Genomic DNA, 18,650 nt, shown 5'->3' with positions numbered 1-18,650 from the left:
TGCTCCACTGGGATCTCCAGGCCGAGAGCAGAGAGGCAACCCAGCCTAATTAAACACAAGCTCCTCATTACTTAACTCGAAAGTGCACACCTTTCCATCGGTGCCGGTCTTTCAGAGTACCAAGTCTCACCACCATCATATGTGTTAAGATTCTATATTCCTTTTTTGGCTGTACACAGTGATTATGGCTAGCAGTGATGTGTGTTTTGGGTGACATGTGAAAGTGCTCTCAACTGTACCAGGATTTGATCTGGGCTGGTGAGCACCAGCATGTAACCCAGGGACTTAAGCATGGCAAGAATTCTGCCACTGGCATGCACCCGTAAACATCATCCTTTAGAAATTTGAGGCAGCTTAGGTAAGCTGTTCTCCTGAATATAAAGGTAGTATAGGCAGGCCTCGAACTTCCAGCCTGTAGTCTCCCAAGCCATTGGGATTATAGACTTATGCCATCAAGACCTGATTTTAAGATTTTGTTGTTGTTTTATTTTTAAAGATAAATGAGATTTAGGTTTGTTTTCTGCAGACCAAGGCAATGGCTTAATCTTCAAAGTGGTTGACTGATGAACTTGGCTAACGGTGAGACAGTACTTCAGGGATCCTGCTTCATGAAAGAGTTTGCCAGAAATTCTACAGGGCACAGAAGAGAGTGACTGACAAACTGCCAATACAGGCAGAAATGTCTTTGAAGTTTCCCGTTTTATGGAAAATTCTTCTGAATACCATAGGCCTGTAGGCTAAAGATGGATGCCCCACTGTTACAGAAGAATGTGGGTGACTGTCCAGGCAGTGAGATGTCTCTGTCAATCCTAGAGTATTGGAGGTTGCTTGCAATGCAATTCCTCTTAACTTAGGTAATATATCCTTCTAGAGTCTTTGATAGAGTTGAAGAATAAATAGTTATAGTTATACTTTTTCTTAGTTGAGATAAAAGATTAAAGTAGGTATAAGTGTTTTAACTATAACCCTTGCTTGATCACTGTTTTGTTATATGTAACTTTACTATGTTCAAAGTAAAACCTTTTTATCTGAATAGGAAGGGGAAATGGTGTGGTAAGTCCTTTTGTCTATGTGCTTTTATTGGTTAATGAGTAAAACTGTTTCAAACAGTGGCTTAGCAGAATAGGGCAAAGCTGGAGTTCTAAGCAGATAGAGGAGAAAAGAGTATGCAGAGTCAAGGAGAAGCCATGAAGCCATCACAAGAGACAGACACTGGACAGAACCTTCCCGGTAGGCCACAACTATGTGGTGATACACAGATTAATAGAAATGTGTTAATTTAAGATATAAGAGCTAGCTAGCAATACACTTAAGCCACTGGCTCAAAAGTATTGCAAATAATATAGTTTCTGTGTGATTATTTCAGGTCTGGGTGACCTGTAATGAACGAGCAGCCGCTGGCAACACGTCTGTGCTGTGTTTTAACAGGGGGAGTGCTTCACAAAGTGCAAGGTCCATGAAGAGCAGGAGTGGGAGGAGCCAGGAAAACTGAGTTTTTTTTTTTTTTTTTTTTTTTTTTTTTTTTTAGCTAACCCAGTCCTGTAATAACAGCTTAGCTCACTCCTGGCAGTGATTGTCTCCTGACCATGACCTAGTCATCTCCTACAGGTTCCCCTCCCAAGACAGTCCTATTGGCAAGGGAATTTCATCAGGACCTTCTAGCTTTCATTGTTTCCACTGAAAAGTTAGGTGTAATTCTGATAGGTCTGCCTTTATATGTTACTTGGCCTTTTTCCTTTGCAGTTCTTAAAATCTTTCTTTATTCTGTATGTTTAGTGTTTGAGTATTATATCACAAGGGGACTTTTTTTTTTTGATCCAGTCTATTTGGTGTTCTGTAACCTTCTTGCATCTTCATAGGTATATTTTTCTTTAGGATGGGAAAGGTTTTTTTTTTATTATTATTTTGTTGAATATATTTTCTGGACTTTTGAGTTGGACTTCTCTTTCTTCTGCTCCCACTGAGTTTACTGCCTTGGGCCTGCTTGTGGCTCAGGCCTGCTCCTTTGGAGGTTTCTGACTGGGGCCTGCTCCCCCAGCAGTGGTTCTCTTGTACCTGCTCCTGTGAAGGTTGCTGCCTCGGGCCTGCTGCAGCTGAGGTCTATCCCTATGGAGGTCACTGCTTTGTGCCTGCTCTGGAGGATGTTGCCGGCTCAAGTCTGCTCCTGTGGAGGTTGCTGCTTTGAGCCTGCTCTGGCTGAGATCACTGGCTCAGGCCTGTTCCCACAGACGTCCCTGGCTTGGGCCTGCTCCTGTGGAGTTCCCTGGCATAGTCTTGTAGAGGTCTGTAGATTAGGCCCCAGCTGTCTTTCTTAACTCCATCTTCTCAGGGCTGTTAGATGTCAGTTGACACACAGATGTCCTAACAGAAACAGCAGGTTGCAAAATGTACAATTTCTAAAGAGTTGCCAAATAGAAATAAGAATCATGAACTCCAGGGGCTGCCAAAAGTTTAGACTGACGTGTCTCATTCTCATACTATAAACAGCACAAATCTCTCAATTTAATTTGTTGGTTTTGTTTACTCTTGTTTTAAAAACAAAGTGTGGCTATGTGTCCAAGATGGCCTTAAATTTGCCATCTTCTTGCCTCTGTCTACCGAGTGCTGGTACTAAAGCCATGTGCTACTATGCTTGCTCTCAAGAACTCGTTCTTAAGGACAGTTTCCAACAGTCAAACCCTACTAGGTCAACCTAGTCTAATGTGGTCAAGTCAACAAGGGAGAGTGTGATAAAGGCACCTCCAGGGGACCTCACCAAGCAAAGAGAGGAGAGTCATGTGTTTAGACAAGGGATTGGTAAGTGCATAGAGTGGAGAAGTTGGCAAGATGGCTTAGTGGTAACAAGTTGTCTTCTGTCCTCCACTTTTGCACACACACTAAACAAACAAACAAACAAACAAACAACATCTAATAAAAGTGAGGGAGAAAGCCTTGTGATAGATTCAAAGCCAAATATGGTATGTAGCTGTTTCTTCTGAATTTAAAAGTTCCCTCCTAGGAGCCAGGTCTAAGATTCAGGAAGTAAAGGAAATTTGCAAGTCCCAGGAAGCTCAGAAAGACACAACACAAGTTAGCACCTCTCTCCCCAACCGACACAATGGCTGCTGGAGTAGACTCCCTTAGATGTTGCTAGATACTCCCAACTAGAGATAGACTCTAGGGATGCAGATCGAGTTGGTGTGGGTTTTATGATGATGAAGCTGCTTTAAGTCACCTGTGCTCCAATAAGTAACTCCAATGAGCTAGTTGGTCTAGCAGACTGGACTCCAAAGAACTGTTCTCAGTGTCCTAACTGGAGTGCATAGAGCTTTATGGATGCCTCTCAGGAAGAAGCCAGGACACACAAGCCATGAGCAGCAGCTCACTAACATGTAGCATTATTTTTGTTAAAGGACAACCTACTTCCTTGGTAAATATATAAATTAAGATTGCTGTGGTTGAGCATTGTGGAACACATAATCCCACCTACTGTAGTGGCTGAGGCAGGAGGATTATTTGAGCCCAGTTCAAGATCACCAGTGGGTTACATATTAAGAGGCTTTCTCAACAAACAAAAATACACGCCCCCCACCCACAAAAAACACAAGTAAACAAAAAACCAAGCCCAAACAAAAAGAGCTAGGTGTGGTAGTATATTTACAGATGGAATCCCAGCACTTAGGAGTAGAGGCAGAAGATCATCCTCCGCTGCACGATGAGTTTGAGGTCAGCCTGGGCTACTACATTTTTAAGAAACCTGTATGAAAAGAAAAAAAGGTAACTTGAATTTCTAAATAGAACATAGGTTGGCCTACCCATGTGCAGCAACCAAGACTACTTCTCTAACTCTGAGACTGACAGGCAGAGGTGTGTATTCCGTGGATCTCATACTCAAATAGCACCACACTTGAGTGTGGCTTATGGGAATGAGATTTTAGCCTGTGTTCTGAAATGTTTTTAGAGACTGAAATGTTTTTAGAGATTCATATCAGCACAGCAAGATGTACATAATTCTGACTAAAACAACAAAAAGCCAAATAGATGTAAAATGCTGAAGTTGCCTGAACAAGGAACAGAAACAAACCTTGAAAGGAATGTAGTCACTTGGTGACTTTTAAACATCCTTCACTTACAATAAGACCCTGAGAGGTGGAGGAAGAGCTGTGGGGTAAAGCTGGATTTTACTCTGAAGAAGCAATGTTGTGAGTCTTCTGACTTCTATAATGTTGTCCCTAATCTCACTGGAGGGGGACATTGGTAGGACAGCAAGGGTAACTCACTGTTTAGAGTGTCTGAACCTGACCTGAGCTATCTAAAGTTGAGAAGATGCAGGCATTGGTAGAGTGGAGAAAGAACAGAGAGACGGGGCTATAGAGGGCAGCAGGGCTGCTCTTCTGTGAAGGGAAGAAGGCATGTCTATGCTGCTTTTTGGGAACCAGAAAGAACAATCCACACAAAGTGTACTTCAGGAAACTAGAGGCAATGCCCAGAGCCTGCGAGGTGCAGCCATGTGCACAAGTTCAGGTCTCTAAGAATGACTGAAAATACAGGAAAACATAAGCTACAGTCAACATTGGACAACTCAGAGAATAAACATTCAGGGAAACAGCACTGGGCAGATAGGAATGTGTCAATCCTGTATCTTCCTCCTCCTTCTTTCTTTATGAACTGGAAAGAGGATTCTGGGGATGTAAAGTCAGATTTTCTTCCTGTCGAGGAAGACAGAGCCTGCCTAGCTGGGAAGTGTTGTATGGGAGGTCCTTCTGCCTTTGTGTTGCTTTCATTGGTTAATACAGAAACTGCTTTGGGGCTGTTGATAGGGCAAAATTTACGCAGGCAGGGAAAACTAAATGGCATGCTGGGATAAAGGAGGCAGAATCAGAGAGACATGCCATGGATCCACCAGATACAGATGCTAGAAATTTTACCCAGTATGCCCTGCCACATGGCAATACACAGATTAATAGAAATGGGTTAAATTAAGATGTAAGAATTAGTCAATAAGGAACTAGAGCTAATGGGCCAAGCAGTGATTTATCTATACAGTTTCTGCGCGGTTATTTTGGGGCTAAGCTAGCTGGGCAGCTGGGACAAACAAGCAGCCCCTCCTTGCAACCAAGTGTGGATTTTGTTTGTTTTGTTTTGCAGTGCTTGAGATCAATCCAAGGGACCCCAGACACCTTGACACACCTCCATGGAATTCCACCCCAAATCAAGGGCTTATTTTGAAGGAAGCTAGTGTTGACCAAAATGTTGCTATTCACCTTTAATTGGGGAATAAAGTGACTACAATATTTTTTATTGCTTATGAACCATCAGAAAAGTTACCAAATTGTCTCATGCTGGGTCAGATCTCTTCCTCCAAGGTTTCTGCTGAAGGGACAATGGCATCCTCTGCCATCCATCCCATTAGTATTTGGTGATGTCACGATGGTCTCACTGTGTGGCAGCAGTGTATTCATTCACTCACATTCATTAAGTCTTCCAGGAGAGGCGCTCTTCAGAGAGGGAGGCCAGCTGATAGAATTGTGAAGAGCAGAGGCTTGAAACTGGGCAGGGAGGTTGGTAGGCGTCAGGAAGTCAAGCGAAGCAGATTTGCAGAGAAAGCTGGCTCCCCTCTGAGCCTTTGGTTTTGGCTTCTGGATCTCCCCATTAGTGTAAAACAAAACAAAAACAAAAACAAAAAAATGAGAGTTTTATCCACCTCCATTTGTTCTCACTATTATATAGTTCATCAAGCTGTTGTAAGAAATACCTAATTTCCTAATTTTCTATGGCCTGTTTCAGAATTTGTGAGATTGAGAGAATTCCAGGGTGGACTATGTGTCACACCTCAGCCTGGCTGGACATGTGTGCGCATCCTTCCCATTACTTGGATTAGCCACAGGCCATTGATCCCTAACCCCCGCCCCTGCCTCCTTTGGCTTTTAATGTTCAAAGTTTGTCACACCACGGCACTCTCATTTTCTTACTTCTTCCACCAGCTGAGCTTTCCCACTCTATCACCCAAAATTCTATGTCATTTTTCTTCCTTTTTGGCCAAATATTTATGAAGTACAAAATTCTTTGTGTCACTGAGTCCTGCTGTAATAATTCTACTTACATGTTATTTTATGTGTTGCATAAGTATATCGGAAGGATAGATACACCTCAGTCATCCTGTGAACTGCTTCAAGAGACGGAAGAGTGTAGAGATTGGATTTTCCTCCATCATGGAAAAACTCACCCCTTGCATATTTCCTAAGTTTATTTTCCTTTCTTATCTATTTTTCTATTTTTTTAAAAAAAGTTTGTTTTATTAAAAACTAGGAAAGTAATGCCTACTTTCTATGAACACAGACAATCATTAAGAAACTCACTTCTGCTCTCACCAAAGGTGAAAACATCCATGACTTCTTTGCTGTCTCACATCTTTCTGAATTTTATTCAGCATTTAAAATAAATCCCAGCGACCTCAATAAATTAATATGATATTGAAGATGAGATGGTATTCAACAAAAGGTCTCACAAAAAACAAGATGGTAGGAGCTCATCCCCTGCTCAGGGAACCCCGCATCCAGAGAGCTCTCCTCTGAGGTTGCTAGCTTCCCCACTGCACCGCCTCCTGCTGCCAGCCACCTAGGCTTGAGAAGCCAAGGGCAAATAGAGCAGCGGGGCGGGGCGGGGCGGGGCGGGGCGGGGCGGGGCGGGGCGGGGCGGGGCGGGGCGGGGCGGGAGGGGACGGAGAGGAGGAGCTACAGTGCTGCTACCAATCAGGGCTCTGTTCTGTTTGCCCTTGCCAACCAATGAGGGAGCTCTGAGACGACCTTACTGTAGGCAGTCCTTGAGCAGTATTGACCCACAGCTTTTGCGGCTCTCGGCCGATAGGCCCATAGACCCCGCCCTTCCAAGATCCCACCCAACTAGACTCCGCCCCTCGAAGCCCGCCCCCCATATGACCCCGCCCCCTCGAAGCTCCACCCCCGGGCCGGGGCCGGGGCGTGAGTGCGGGGGTGCTGTGGGCTGGTTCGTCCTGCTCTGCGGCGGCGGCGGCGGCGGCGGATCGGATCAGCCTCCCGATTGTCCTTAGATCCCGAGCTACGGAGCTGAGCGTCGTTGATTGCGGCGGCGGCGGATCGGATCAGCCTCCTGATTGTCTCAGATCCTGAGCTACGGAGCTTAGCAGAGCAGGTAAGGGGCCGGTGGACGGCGGCGCCTCCCGCGGTCCCGGCTCCTGCGGCTGCGCTCCCTGGAACAGCCGCCGGCCTCCAGGCGCCTCGCGCTAGCACCTTGCGGAGAGGCGGGCAGAGGAAGGGGTGCAGGCGCGGGCGGATCCTGGAACTGTGGGGCGCTGCGGGACGCGGCAGCTGAGCCAAGGCGGGAAGACCTGCGGGAGATGAGACTGCGGGGCACAAGGACCTGCTAAGTAGTAAAAAGCCTTTTTTATCTCCTTCGGCCAGAAGACGTCTTTACTTGAGTCCTGTTTAATTCAGGTTTATTAGGCTCTAGGCATTGCGAGTTCACGGAGTTCACCGCGATGTTGTTTGCTCTTTTACTTAAAGTAGCCTTTTTTTCGAGAATTTGTTTGGGAACGTTTACCTAAGTGACAAGTAGACCCAGCACTGTGACTGGTGACTCACCTTTCTCTGGGCTGAAGTGGGGAGGGAAGGGTGAAAGGAATGGGGGCGGAGTGTTCAGATGGTGCCGGTGCGGGTTCGAGAGTACTGTGGGGGTGGACCTGCCGCTGTCATGCCACGGATGGGAGTGAAATTGTGGTTTTCCCCCAAGTTCCTCCCTCCCTCTCTCTCAGTCTCTCTCCCTTTCCCTTCTTTCTTTTCCTTTTCTCCCCCTCCTTCTTCAATCAACAGCAGTGAAACAGAAAAGCCTTTTAAAAAGCAATCTGTGGACTTTAGGCTACAGGACTGCACCTGCTGCTCTAACACTTGTCAGACACATCCTAGGCAATTCAATACGTGATTAAAATGGTCTTGGAAAAAGTACCTTGAGTGACTGTTAACTTTTCTTTAGCCTGCCCAGCATGCCATCTGCCCACAGGTGAAATGATACTGCCCACTGAGGTTTAGAAGGCTAGTGTCTGTGTGCAGTGATGCCTTTGAAGTGCCTCCTCCTTGCCCAGGTGCACACAGGTTCCCTTAGGTGTGTTCATAAAGCTCACAGCACTTGCCAGTTACTTTTCCCGGGGACAACTGTGCAGAAAATGCCCGTTTTACAGTCACAAGAACTGAAAGCTCTTGTGATGAAAGAAACTATAGCGCAGACACTTAACTAGCACTTTATCTGAGATCTGGGTAAGACTTGAATTTATCAAGCACATTACAGTATCAGAGATGGTCATTTTCAAGAAATACCATCTTTTAGTTTTTCTAGGCAGCTACTAAGATAGTTTGAAAGTTCCCAGAAAGGTAATTTTCCACACAGGCAATGATAATAATAATAATAATAATAATAATAATAATAAAAACTGATAGTGCTTCATGAGAGTCTATTGAAATATTTTGGGGAGGGGTCTTTGCAAATCCACTAGTTTTCCACTGCACATCTAACTTAGCTGTGTCTTTCAGGAGTTTTGTGAATTGGTCTGAAAGAATGAGGATGCATTTTGGTGGATATTGATTATAAGATGACTTTGAGCAAAGTTTTTACATTTATGGAAGGATTAAAAATGTAGCAATAATTTTTTTATTAGAATAATTCAAGCATAGGAATTTAGGTAGCCACTATGGGGTGATGTCATGGCTTGGGGAACTCTAGAAGATTGTTAGGTTTTGTTAAAGGAATTAAGAACATTGAAACATCTCATGAATTATTAAATGGAATTGTTCTTACGAAGTAATCCTTTTTGTGTTTTATGTAACACACTGTGCTGTATTACAGGCATACTACATTTTGTTATAACTTACTGACCTGCCCTATAGTGTCTAGGTATCACCTCTGCTGTAATGATGGGGATTTGGGAGTGGGAAGGTAAACAGGCTCCCACCCTCAGGGGAAGGAGGCTCTTGGGAGCACTGCCAGGCCCTGGGATGTGTGGGTACCGGAGGGTGAGCAGTTGGAAGTGGTAGCACAGATTAAAAGCTGCCCTGGAGTCAGCTGCATAGAGTGCATTTCCCTTTTGAAGCAGCATCCAGGCTAACCCACACTGCAGTCAGTTTAAGGCTCTCTAAGGGCCAGACTTAGGTTAGGTGTGCTCCCGTCTTTGACTATGTTTTCAGTTTTGTTTTTTCCTCTGTAGGCTCTTGCCATGTAGGTCAGCCTAGTCTCTCCAACACCAGCCTTCTTTACACTCAGCTTCAATGTTTGGAATGAGTGGAATCTTGAGCTTTCTCAAGCTAATGAGCTGGGAATGTATACGGACAGCTTTAAGCAGTGTCCATTTGCCTATGGTGGGTGCTTGGCTGTATAACTCAGAGTCTTCTTTTTGAGAAGCACATTGATAGTAGGTGAACTTTACAGGTTAGGAATGTAGACTGGTCACAGGGTTTGGCACTGGGGAGCTGTGAAGGGCAGGAACAGCAACATTGTTAGTTGACTCTTTGACTTAAAATCTCTTGGAAAGGGTTTTCCTGTATCTGTAGGTAGAGAAGTCTGAATGTCAAGAATCAGTTAGTTTTGAGGGTTGTGACTTCTTTTTTGGCAAATGGAAGTTTGTTATTAAGATTTGGAGTTGAACTCAGGCTTAAAAGGATTATGGAGCCATGGGCCAGATTTGCCATGCTTCCACTGACTGTATTGCTTAATTTCTTTCTAATATGTCTTCTGATGTAGTGTATTTTAAATTTAACTCGGTCCCTAGGAAAGTACAGAGTATCTGGTCTCTTTCCTGGGGACCCCCTCACCCACACTTGGTACCAATACCCCCTTAGGTACTAATCTAAGGCTGGATGCTCAAGTTCTAGGTACAAAATGACCTGTACTTGTGTGTAGCCCGCATGCTTTGAACCATCTCTAGATGACAAGGACTGCAGATCCTTTCCTGTTATACAGCACAGAGGGCACCCGAGTAGCTGCTAGGCTTTGTTGTTTAAGGAATGATGATGGAAGTCTGTTTATGCTCCTCTTCTGACCCACACTTGACTGGATCCTGAGATGGGGAGATGCCCAGGTGAGAGGCACGATTGTGCCTGGCTGAGTTTTTTCCAGGGCTGCGTTGTCTTAATTTTTTAAATTACACTTGTATGTTCATCTATTGCATGTGTACATGCATGCATATACTTGCCACAGTGAGGGACAGAAGTTAAAGGACAACTGCTTATCCACACGGGTTCCAGGAATCAAACTCAGGTTTGGTGGCAAACACCCTTACCCACTGAGCCCTCTCAGTGATTCACTGAACTCTGATTTGTCCTTTTTTTAAATTTAAAAATTTTTTTTTAAATGTGCCATAGTCAAAATACAGATTAGGCCCTTTTTTCAGGTTTGGGAGAGAAGTTGATGAGAATTTGGGGCCTGGGGGTATTGAGGAAATCAATTGACATTGTTTTGAAATATTTATAGTCATTTAAACTAGGTCAGAAGCCTACATATAGGGTTTTTTCAAAATGGTGATCATTTTACCCTCAACACAAAATGTAGGCTAGTGATTCTCAAACCTTTGTGGACTGTGAAAATGTGGCCCGCTGCCCTATTCCAGAGTGTCTGATTTGATCCCTGCTTCTTGTAGTTCTGGTCATTTCCAAGTTTATGCGATGCTGCTGACATGTGAAAACTATTTTATGAATCCTAGGAGGAGATACAAGCGTCATTGTTGATACTGCCTTTGGGGCTTGAAAGGCTGATCTGAATGTAATCCTTACCCCTTCCTAAGTTAGTGCTTCAGGCAAATCACACACACACACACACACACACACACACACACCATTTGGTATTTTCATCCATGAACATAATGCACTTAAACCATTCACATCTTCATTTCCCCTTTCTAACTCCTCTTGGCTTGCCCTCCACAACACATCCTCCTCCCAACCTCATTTCTATTTCCCCTTCCTCCTTCCTATTTAGTCCAATTAGTGCTGCCTAGATGTGCATGGGTATGAGATTATACACTGGCAACCTACCAGGGGCCATAGCCCTGAAGAAAATGGAGTCTCCCTTTAGTCTCTTGGCAGCCCTTCACCTGTCAAAAACTACTCATGGTGGAGTGCTCACTGGCTTGATCTTGGACAAGTCTTTGAGGTCCTCAGCAGCTGCTGTGAGTTCATGATGCAGTGGCCCTGCCATGTCCTCTGTTATTTACCTAAAGTGTAAATGCTGGCATTACAATATTGGTATAAAATAGATTTTTATGCTCCTAGCATTGTGCTTGGCCCCATGATAAGCATGAAATAGGGTTGGCTTGTAATCACAGAAATCAGCTAGGGTTTGAAACAGTGAGAGTCCCAAGTCTTATAAATTAAAGGGAGATCCTTACAGACAAGGGAATTTTATATTTATCCTTACTTCCCTGCACCACACTGGGAAATAGTATATGAACTCAATTACTGTTGTGGAATAAAGGAACAGTTTTTGAGATGTAAAATATTTGTATTAAAGGTGCCTCTCTCCAGGGTTGAATATTTTGAATATTAAGAGTATTTTGGACTCTCATACTAAGCCTTGTGGTCAGTGCTTAATTCAGCAAGTTTTGTTTTATCATATTTTTTTAAAAGTGATGGTCTCTTTATGCTTTGTGTGTTTTTGTCTGTTCATGAATACATATGTCTGTTCATGTGCTTGTGTGTATGTGTATCCAAAGGACAATCATGGGTGTGGTTCCTCAGGAGCCACACACCTTGTGTTTTGAGTGCTCTCTTACAGGTCTAGGGCTTACCTAGTAGGTGGCCAGCCAGCCTATCTCCACCTGCGCCATGGAGGGCCTGCACAACTAGCTTTTTTACATGAGTGCTGGGATTGAACTCAGGACCGCATGCTTGCACAGCTCTGTCTTCAACGTCCCCACTATTTTAATGCTGTCCTGGAATGTTCTAGCTTTATGTTCAGTTTCTCCAAATGCCGGGATCACAGGCATGTGCCACCAAGCTGGCAATAATGGGGTTTTTAAGTTTGTTCATGAGTCAAATTACGGAACGTTCCTGGTGGTCACCTCTTTGACACTGCCTACCTGTAGCAGTTTGGGACCTTGAATGCAGTTCTTAGAGCCTCCATTTGTCACAGGCCTGATTCATTTCTTTCTGCAGATTTGGGCACCACCATCTCTTTAGTGATCTTCTACAAAGTAGAATCCCTTTCTTTATGACTGTCACAGTCTCTTGTTTTTATTTATTTTTGACAGTTGCCATAACTCTTACTTTTGCCAAGTTGTCATGGTTTCCAGCATCAGATTGTACACTCTGAGATCAAGGATGTCACCTTTGATCCTGGGACTCCCAGCATGGGGTACAGCAACTGGTAGCTGTTGGTTAGCTGAAGAAATGGTTCCTCTTGGACTTCCCCTCCCTTCTCTGAGTTGGCACTCAGTTACTGCACGCTATCATGGCACGTCATCAGCACTGCTCATGGACTGTGGTGCTTGCTTGCTTCTTCTTCTCACCTATTCCTGGTCATGCGTCTCTGTTCCCGCTGACTCTGTAGGTGAGAATGCCTTGTTTGGAAGCACTGTTGGCTTATGACCTGCCATGACTGTTCAGGCTCACTCCACATTCTTGCTGGAGTTTCATATTTTCTGACTTCATAATTTTTTTTTCCAATCCAATGCAACAGATGGAGCCATCCAGACACAGAGGGACATACTAACACTCTTGTTGCTAACAGCCATGTGTTCTATCATATGCTTGTCAACCCTGTTGGATTCCCTTCCTTCTTTTTGATTTGAGCATTTATTTATTTTTACTGATTTTTCTACAGGATTCACTGTCCTAACTTATAGAAATCACTCTCTCCTTTGATTTAGATGTTTGCAGTGTCTTTCCCCCTGAAGCCTGATCCCTAACACTGTCAAAAAAATCTTATTTTACATTAAAGTTTTTTTCTTCAAAATTCTGTTCTGAACAAAATTGTCATTTTGTTACCAATCTATTTTCACTTCCTTCCATCTTGTTTAGAAAATATCTTCCCTTTTAAAAAGGCATGTTTTTACATTTAAAAAAGTGTCAAGATTAATTTTCTTCATTAAATTGTCTAGAGGGTGGTGATGGTAATTTTGTCCTATACTAAGAGACATTTCTCCCCCTCACCTGTCTTTGAGTTCTCTGTGTTTTTCTGCTCTGTTCCTGTTCCAATTCCACATTTTTGCTTTAAATGCTACTGCAGTTTGCGGGCGGATAGATGGCTAGAAGGATGGGTGGATGGATGATTGACAGATGATTGTAGAGAGACATCTAGAAAGGAGAATGCCTCCTGTGTTGCTTTTCACTAGGAAACTGTGCCAAACATTTTGCATTTAATTTGTTAGATGTTTGGCAGTGCTGAGTTAAAATTTCAAGTCAAGTCCGGTCAACTTGTTAATATCTCTTTATAGTTCCCCAAACACCATACCTTTTGGGAATATTTTGCTTTTGGAAAGAATTTTCAGTTGACATTATCTACTTGCTTATTTTCAGGAAGGTGAGTCCCAGTTCATGCCTGATGCTTTTTACCGGGTCATTTTGTCTGCAGGAGCTGCATTCCCAGATCTCAGAGGCCTTCTGTCTTTCACATGCTGCTATATTCTTCACACCTGGCAGCTTGTTTTCTTTTAATTAAATATTTCTTATTTTAATTTTTATGTGTATGGGTGTTTTACTTGCATGCAAATCTGTATACCATGTATATGTCTGGTGTCCACAGAGGCCAGAAGAGGGCATTGGAGGGCATTGGATTCTCTGGAACTAGTGTTACAGGCAATTTGTGAACTATTGTGTGGTTTCTGGGAATCAAACCCATGTCCTCTGAAAGAGTAGCCAGAGATCTTAAACTATTGAGCCATCTCTCTAGCCCCAAGCCTGATTTTTGTTTTTTTCATTAAATGTGTATAGCATTTGCTAGTGTGTATTATGAGCTATATATCCCTACACATATAATATATAACATTTTAATACCTAAAAAATAAGAACTGACCTAAACGTGTATATCATTAGTTATTTATTATTCACTGTGGGAATTATTACTGCAGGTTGGTAAAATATAAAATTATGTACCTAGGGTAATTCTACTTTAGTGATTAAGAGTAAGTTTATGTTTATGTAAAATCCTCTTGGCTGTTTATAAATAGCTTTAATAAATGATTGCTCTTAATGTCCATGTTGAAATGTTGTTGAAAAGTTTTGAAAAGCAACTTGAATAGGCATTATGATTATACATGAGTTACTTTACAATGATTGTTTCCTAAATTTTCATAACATTATAATATTTTTAAAGAAAGAAAACAGGTTTAAAAACAACTGCATAATAGCTGGGAGTGGGGAAGGAGTATCGTGTCCTGGTTAGATTTATTTATTTATTTAGGTCAACTTGACAAAAGCCAGAGTCATCTGGGAAACATCAGATTGGCCTGTATGCAAGTCTGTTGGGGCATTTCCATGATTACTTACTGATGTGGGATTGCCCAGCCCACTGTGGAATTCTCACCATTAGGTAGAGGGTTAGGAAGTCTGTTGTGAGACTGTGTCTCCTAGAAACTAAAGGAAAGCAGTACCTATGATACGGCAACAACATGGCTGACCAAAAAGAATAAAAAATCTCACAGGACCCCACTTGGCAAAGAACTACAGGCACCAAGGACTACTAAGAGAAGGAGAATTAGCTTTCCCCAGGCATGAGTTTCTAATTGATTATCTAATTCCAAGTAGTCAGCCATAAGATCATATACATACAAGTAACCCTACAGATTCAACAGGTTGTATTTATATAGTTATGCATTTTCATATATATCCATAACAATTTTAAAAAGGTCATGAATTTAGAAGGAGCAGAGGGGAGGGCTATGGTAGGGGTTGGATGGAGGAAAATGATGTAATTATATTTTAATTTAAAATAAATTTAAAAAGAAGTAGGTTCAATTAGCCTTGGGGAGCCAGTCAATAAACAGTGTTCCTCCATGGTCTCGGCTTCAGGTCCTGCTTCTAGGTTTCTGCCCTGAGTCCTGCCTTTACTTCCCTCTGTGATGGGCTACAGTTGTAAGCTGAAATAAAAGCCTTTTCACTCCAAGTTTCTTTTTAGTTCTGTTGTTTGTCACAGCAATAGAAACCCAACTAGTACAGGTAGTGAACATAGATTCTGACCTGAAGATGAGTGTGTGCATGGATGCTCATCGTACTAACTGTCCCTCTGTCTTAGTGTGTTCAGATCTTTCCCCAAAGAGTACATGAACATGTAATAAGTGCAGCCAAAAAGCTGTGTGCCTCAGGTTTACTGGCTTCCCATCAATGGCCAGATCCAGAATATTTTCAGGATGCTCTGGTGGGTGGTAGTAGTACTACCTATACCAATATAGACCAGTAATCTATTATTGGTCTCAACTTGTAGTGTTTTGTTCAGAGGACGAAGCAAAGGTCAGGTCATGTCTGAAGGTTCATTGGACAAAGCACATAGCCTTAACCTTGTATCTATCTTGTTGGAGCCAAAGTTTTTAAATTTTGAATCAGAATCACTGCACTCACAGGTATTGATTTATCTGTCTGTTGTCTATCTGCCTGTCAGGGGGAGGGACACTTCTGCAAGAGTGAACCCAGGGCTTCATGCATGCTAAACTCATGCTTCCCCACTGAGCTATACCTCCAGCTTATTTATTTGTTTGTTTGTTTGTTTGTTTGTTTTTTTTGAGACAGGGCTTCTCTATAGTTTTGGAGCCTGTCCGGGAACTAGCACTTGTAGACCAGGTTGGCCTCGAACTCACAGAGATCCGCCTGCCTGCCTCTGCCTCCTGAGTGATGGGATTAAAGGCGTGTGCCACCACTGCCCAGCTCAGCTTTTTTATTAAAATGATTTTGATATGCTGGATGTCCTGAAGTTCATAAGGATCCATATTCTTGGGCCTCTTTGGTATAACTGGCTGATAGCATCTTTTCCAAATACAGTTTAGGGCTAGCTCCTCTTACCTGTCTCCACCTCAAGTTGGTGATCCAGATCCACCCTTTCCACTAACCGCTGAAGCCTACTTTCTAGAAGCAGGGACCTGCTGCTTTTGGACACATCTCTGCTGTATATCTGCAAGGGAAATTGTTATTTTTTAGGGTGTTTGTGTATAGTGTACATGCATGTTATGTGTGGGGGATGAATGTGTATGTGGAAACCCAAGGTGACTGGGAGTTTTCCTTAATCATTCTTCACCTTGGACTCATTGAGGCAGGCTCTGTCAGTTGAACCCAGAGCTCAATGATGAGGCTAGTCTAGCTGGTCAGTTTGCTCTAGGTATCCCCTGCTTTTTACCTCCTCTGCATTGAGACTACAGGAGGGCCACCACAACCACCCCAGTGTTGGAAATCTGAAGTTGGTCTTCATGCTTGCTTACCCTCCAAGCTGTGTTGGCAGCTCCTGAAGGGAATTTTAATATGGCTAGAAAGACAGTGTCTCTAGACCCAGCAATGCCTGACCCATGAGATGTTGTTACCTTTGTTGATACATGTGATATCACGTGAACTCAACCATGAGCACGCTCATCTACTCCCTGCACTTTCCGGTATTTACCAGGAGAACTTGGGTGGGGCAAGTCAGGTTGCTCTCAGGAGCTGTGAGAAGGAAGCAAACGCCTCAGTCTGTACTCCCACACTTCCGCTCGCCGGTCTCTAGAACAGGTTTCTTTATTCTGGGTCAGACCTGTTTTCATCCCTCCCAGATTCCTTCTCATAATTTGAGTGACTGCTGAATACACAAGTGTTTTATTCCTAGAGGAGGGCAGATTATCAGAGTGCCCTGTGCACTCCTGACCCCTTCTGGGAATAGTTGGCTGTGGCCTGCTGCTCTGGTTTTTTTTTCCTTCATTTCTTTCCAGGGTGTTTCAGAACTGTGGCCTCAGAAAAGTGCTTTTTAATTATCAGAATGTGGACTGATTGCTGAACCAAAACCAGGGTTTGTTAAATGTTTTCAGCCCAGAACCTTACCCTTTGCAAATGACAGCTATAGTGGTTTTGATGTGACGTATTTTCTGGATTTTTCTCTTTTCCAAATGGGTCTACAACTGGGTAACTAAGTATCCTATTTTTGCATAAAGATAAAGGGTCCTTTAAGATTGTGAGTTGAAGGCAAAGATGGATAAGTTTGGATTTGGCAACAGCTGAGCAATGCTATAACAGACCAGAGCCTTAGATAGTATCTGCTGCTCATCTGTCCTGCCAGGAACTGTGGTGAGCAAACTCTGCCAGGGTATGTATTCATAATCTGTTCCCAGTTCTTTGATTTACAAATGGAAGGATTGCATCATGAATTGTATAACTAATGGCCAGGTCAGGAGATTCAAACTTAAGTGACCCATACTCTAGGACATGAGAGACCAGAAGGTGACAATGGCACAACTGAATTCATGTTGGAAACTCATCCCTCTCCTATCAATTTTTTAACTACTCTGTAGTCTTTCCTCTGTTGGGTCCTAACCACTATCTAGACAAGTGCACAGCACACCCACATTGGCTGGTCCTTAAACTTTTTTTTACCAATGTGCACAGTTTAGTGGTAGACATCCGCTCCAGAGAAACATAAAGGAGACACATAAATCACTGCAACCATGAATTTGTTCTGCAACTCATGCTTGCTGTGATAGATGGGAAATTGCTTTCCAGTATGTTTGAAGATGCGCATTTTCCTGAACTCCTACCCAGTGATACCACTTTGTTCAGTTTGAGGTATGAATCTATAGTGCCTCATAGCAATGCCATATGAAGTGTGGGATGTACAGTGGGGTCAGATTGGCAGGAGCTCACTGGTGGTGCACAGGTAGATAATGGTGATGGGTGGAACCGAGGAGTCAGAGGGGTGGGGCGGGGATGGGTGATGGAGTTTTGGGCAGTGGAGATTAGATGGCTGAATGTCATATCTTTGACATCTGTGTCTTCTTGGTTTCTAGCACGAGTTGCCCTGAACTGCCCCATAATTGTGGGACTTTAAGGTTTTGACTTGCTTGTTTAAATACCCTCTCTAATGTATGCCTTTGGGTCAGTTTTGATTTCTTTTTGGCATTGCCTGTTGCTTCACTGTGCTCCTAATCTGCCACTCCTCAAAATCAGAATTTTCAGTATCCTTCTTTGACTTTGTCTCAGAAGTAGCATGTGTTATCTGATCTATTCTCTGCTTTCCAGCCAGTCATGGTATTTTAAGGTGTCATGCCCGTCAGGGGAAGGGAATGTTCATATGTTGACAGCAATGATTAGAGACCCAGAAGCATCCTAGAATGTCAATGGCTTTGTTGGCCTCCACAGATGTGAATCAGGTAACCTTTCTCTGCCTTGTTGTTCCCAGTGAAGTATGCTACTGCCTGAGATAAGGCCACATAAGACGTCATGGTTCCAGTCGAATTCCCAGGAACTCTGTCTGCTGTCCCTGTTGAACAGAACGTAGGTCCTTCCAGGCCACATGCTTCACTATGAGGGGAAAGATGGGTTGCCATTCTTTTCAATAACTCTGCTTGCAGCCCCTCCTGTGTTCTGCAGTTCTGAACCACAACTTTTCATTGTGTAATCAATGTCTACTGTCCTAGCCACCCAGTTGAAAACCTTAGGGCCACATACCCTAATCATGTGGAATGTGGACTGTAAAACTAACCCTGT

The 18,650-nt window shown here is 43.3% G+C and overlaps 2 protein-coding genes across 2 annotated transcripts in view; one reads left to right on the top strand and one right to left on the bottom strand.

Annotated features, from left to right (window-relative positions):
* Nucleotides 1-18,650, bottom strand: part of LOC121440714 (ice-structuring glycoprotein-like) — a 43,227-nt gene that overhangs the window by 7,976 nt on the left and 16,601 nt on the right. Inside the window, exons 3-4 of the mRNA XM_041641511.1 lie at nucleotides 15,990-16,098; nucleotides 6,940-7,345 (exon numbers count right to left, since the gene is read on the bottom strand). Coding sequence (XP_041497445.1) covers nucleotides 6,940-7,345; nucleotides 15,990-16,098 — 515 coding nt within the window. The remainder of the gene's footprint in view (nucleotides 1-6,939; nucleotides 7,346-15,989; nucleotides 16,099-18,650) is intronic.
* The window catches only part of Mpp7 (membrane palmitoylated protein 7), a 232,795-nt gene continuing 221,149 nt past the window's right edge, over nucleotides 7,005-18,650 (top strand). The window contains exon 1 of the mRNA XM_041641578.1: nucleotides 7,005-7,149. The gene's annotated coding sequence lies outside the window, so the exon portion shown is untranslated. The remainder of the gene's footprint in view (nucleotides 7,150-18,650) is intronic.

The sequence above is a fragment of the Microtus oregoni genome, unplaced genomic scaffold (assembly GCF_018167655.1).
Source record: "Microtus oregoni isolate MIOR12 unplaced genomic scaffold, Mior012 000070F_ref0000104, whole genome shotgun sequence".
NCBI classification, from domain to species: domain Eukaryota; kingdom Metazoa; phylum Chordata; class Mammalia; order Rodentia; family Cricetidae; genus Microtus; species Microtus oregoni.
This window is presented reverse-complemented; position numbering and strand designations above follow the sequence as displayed.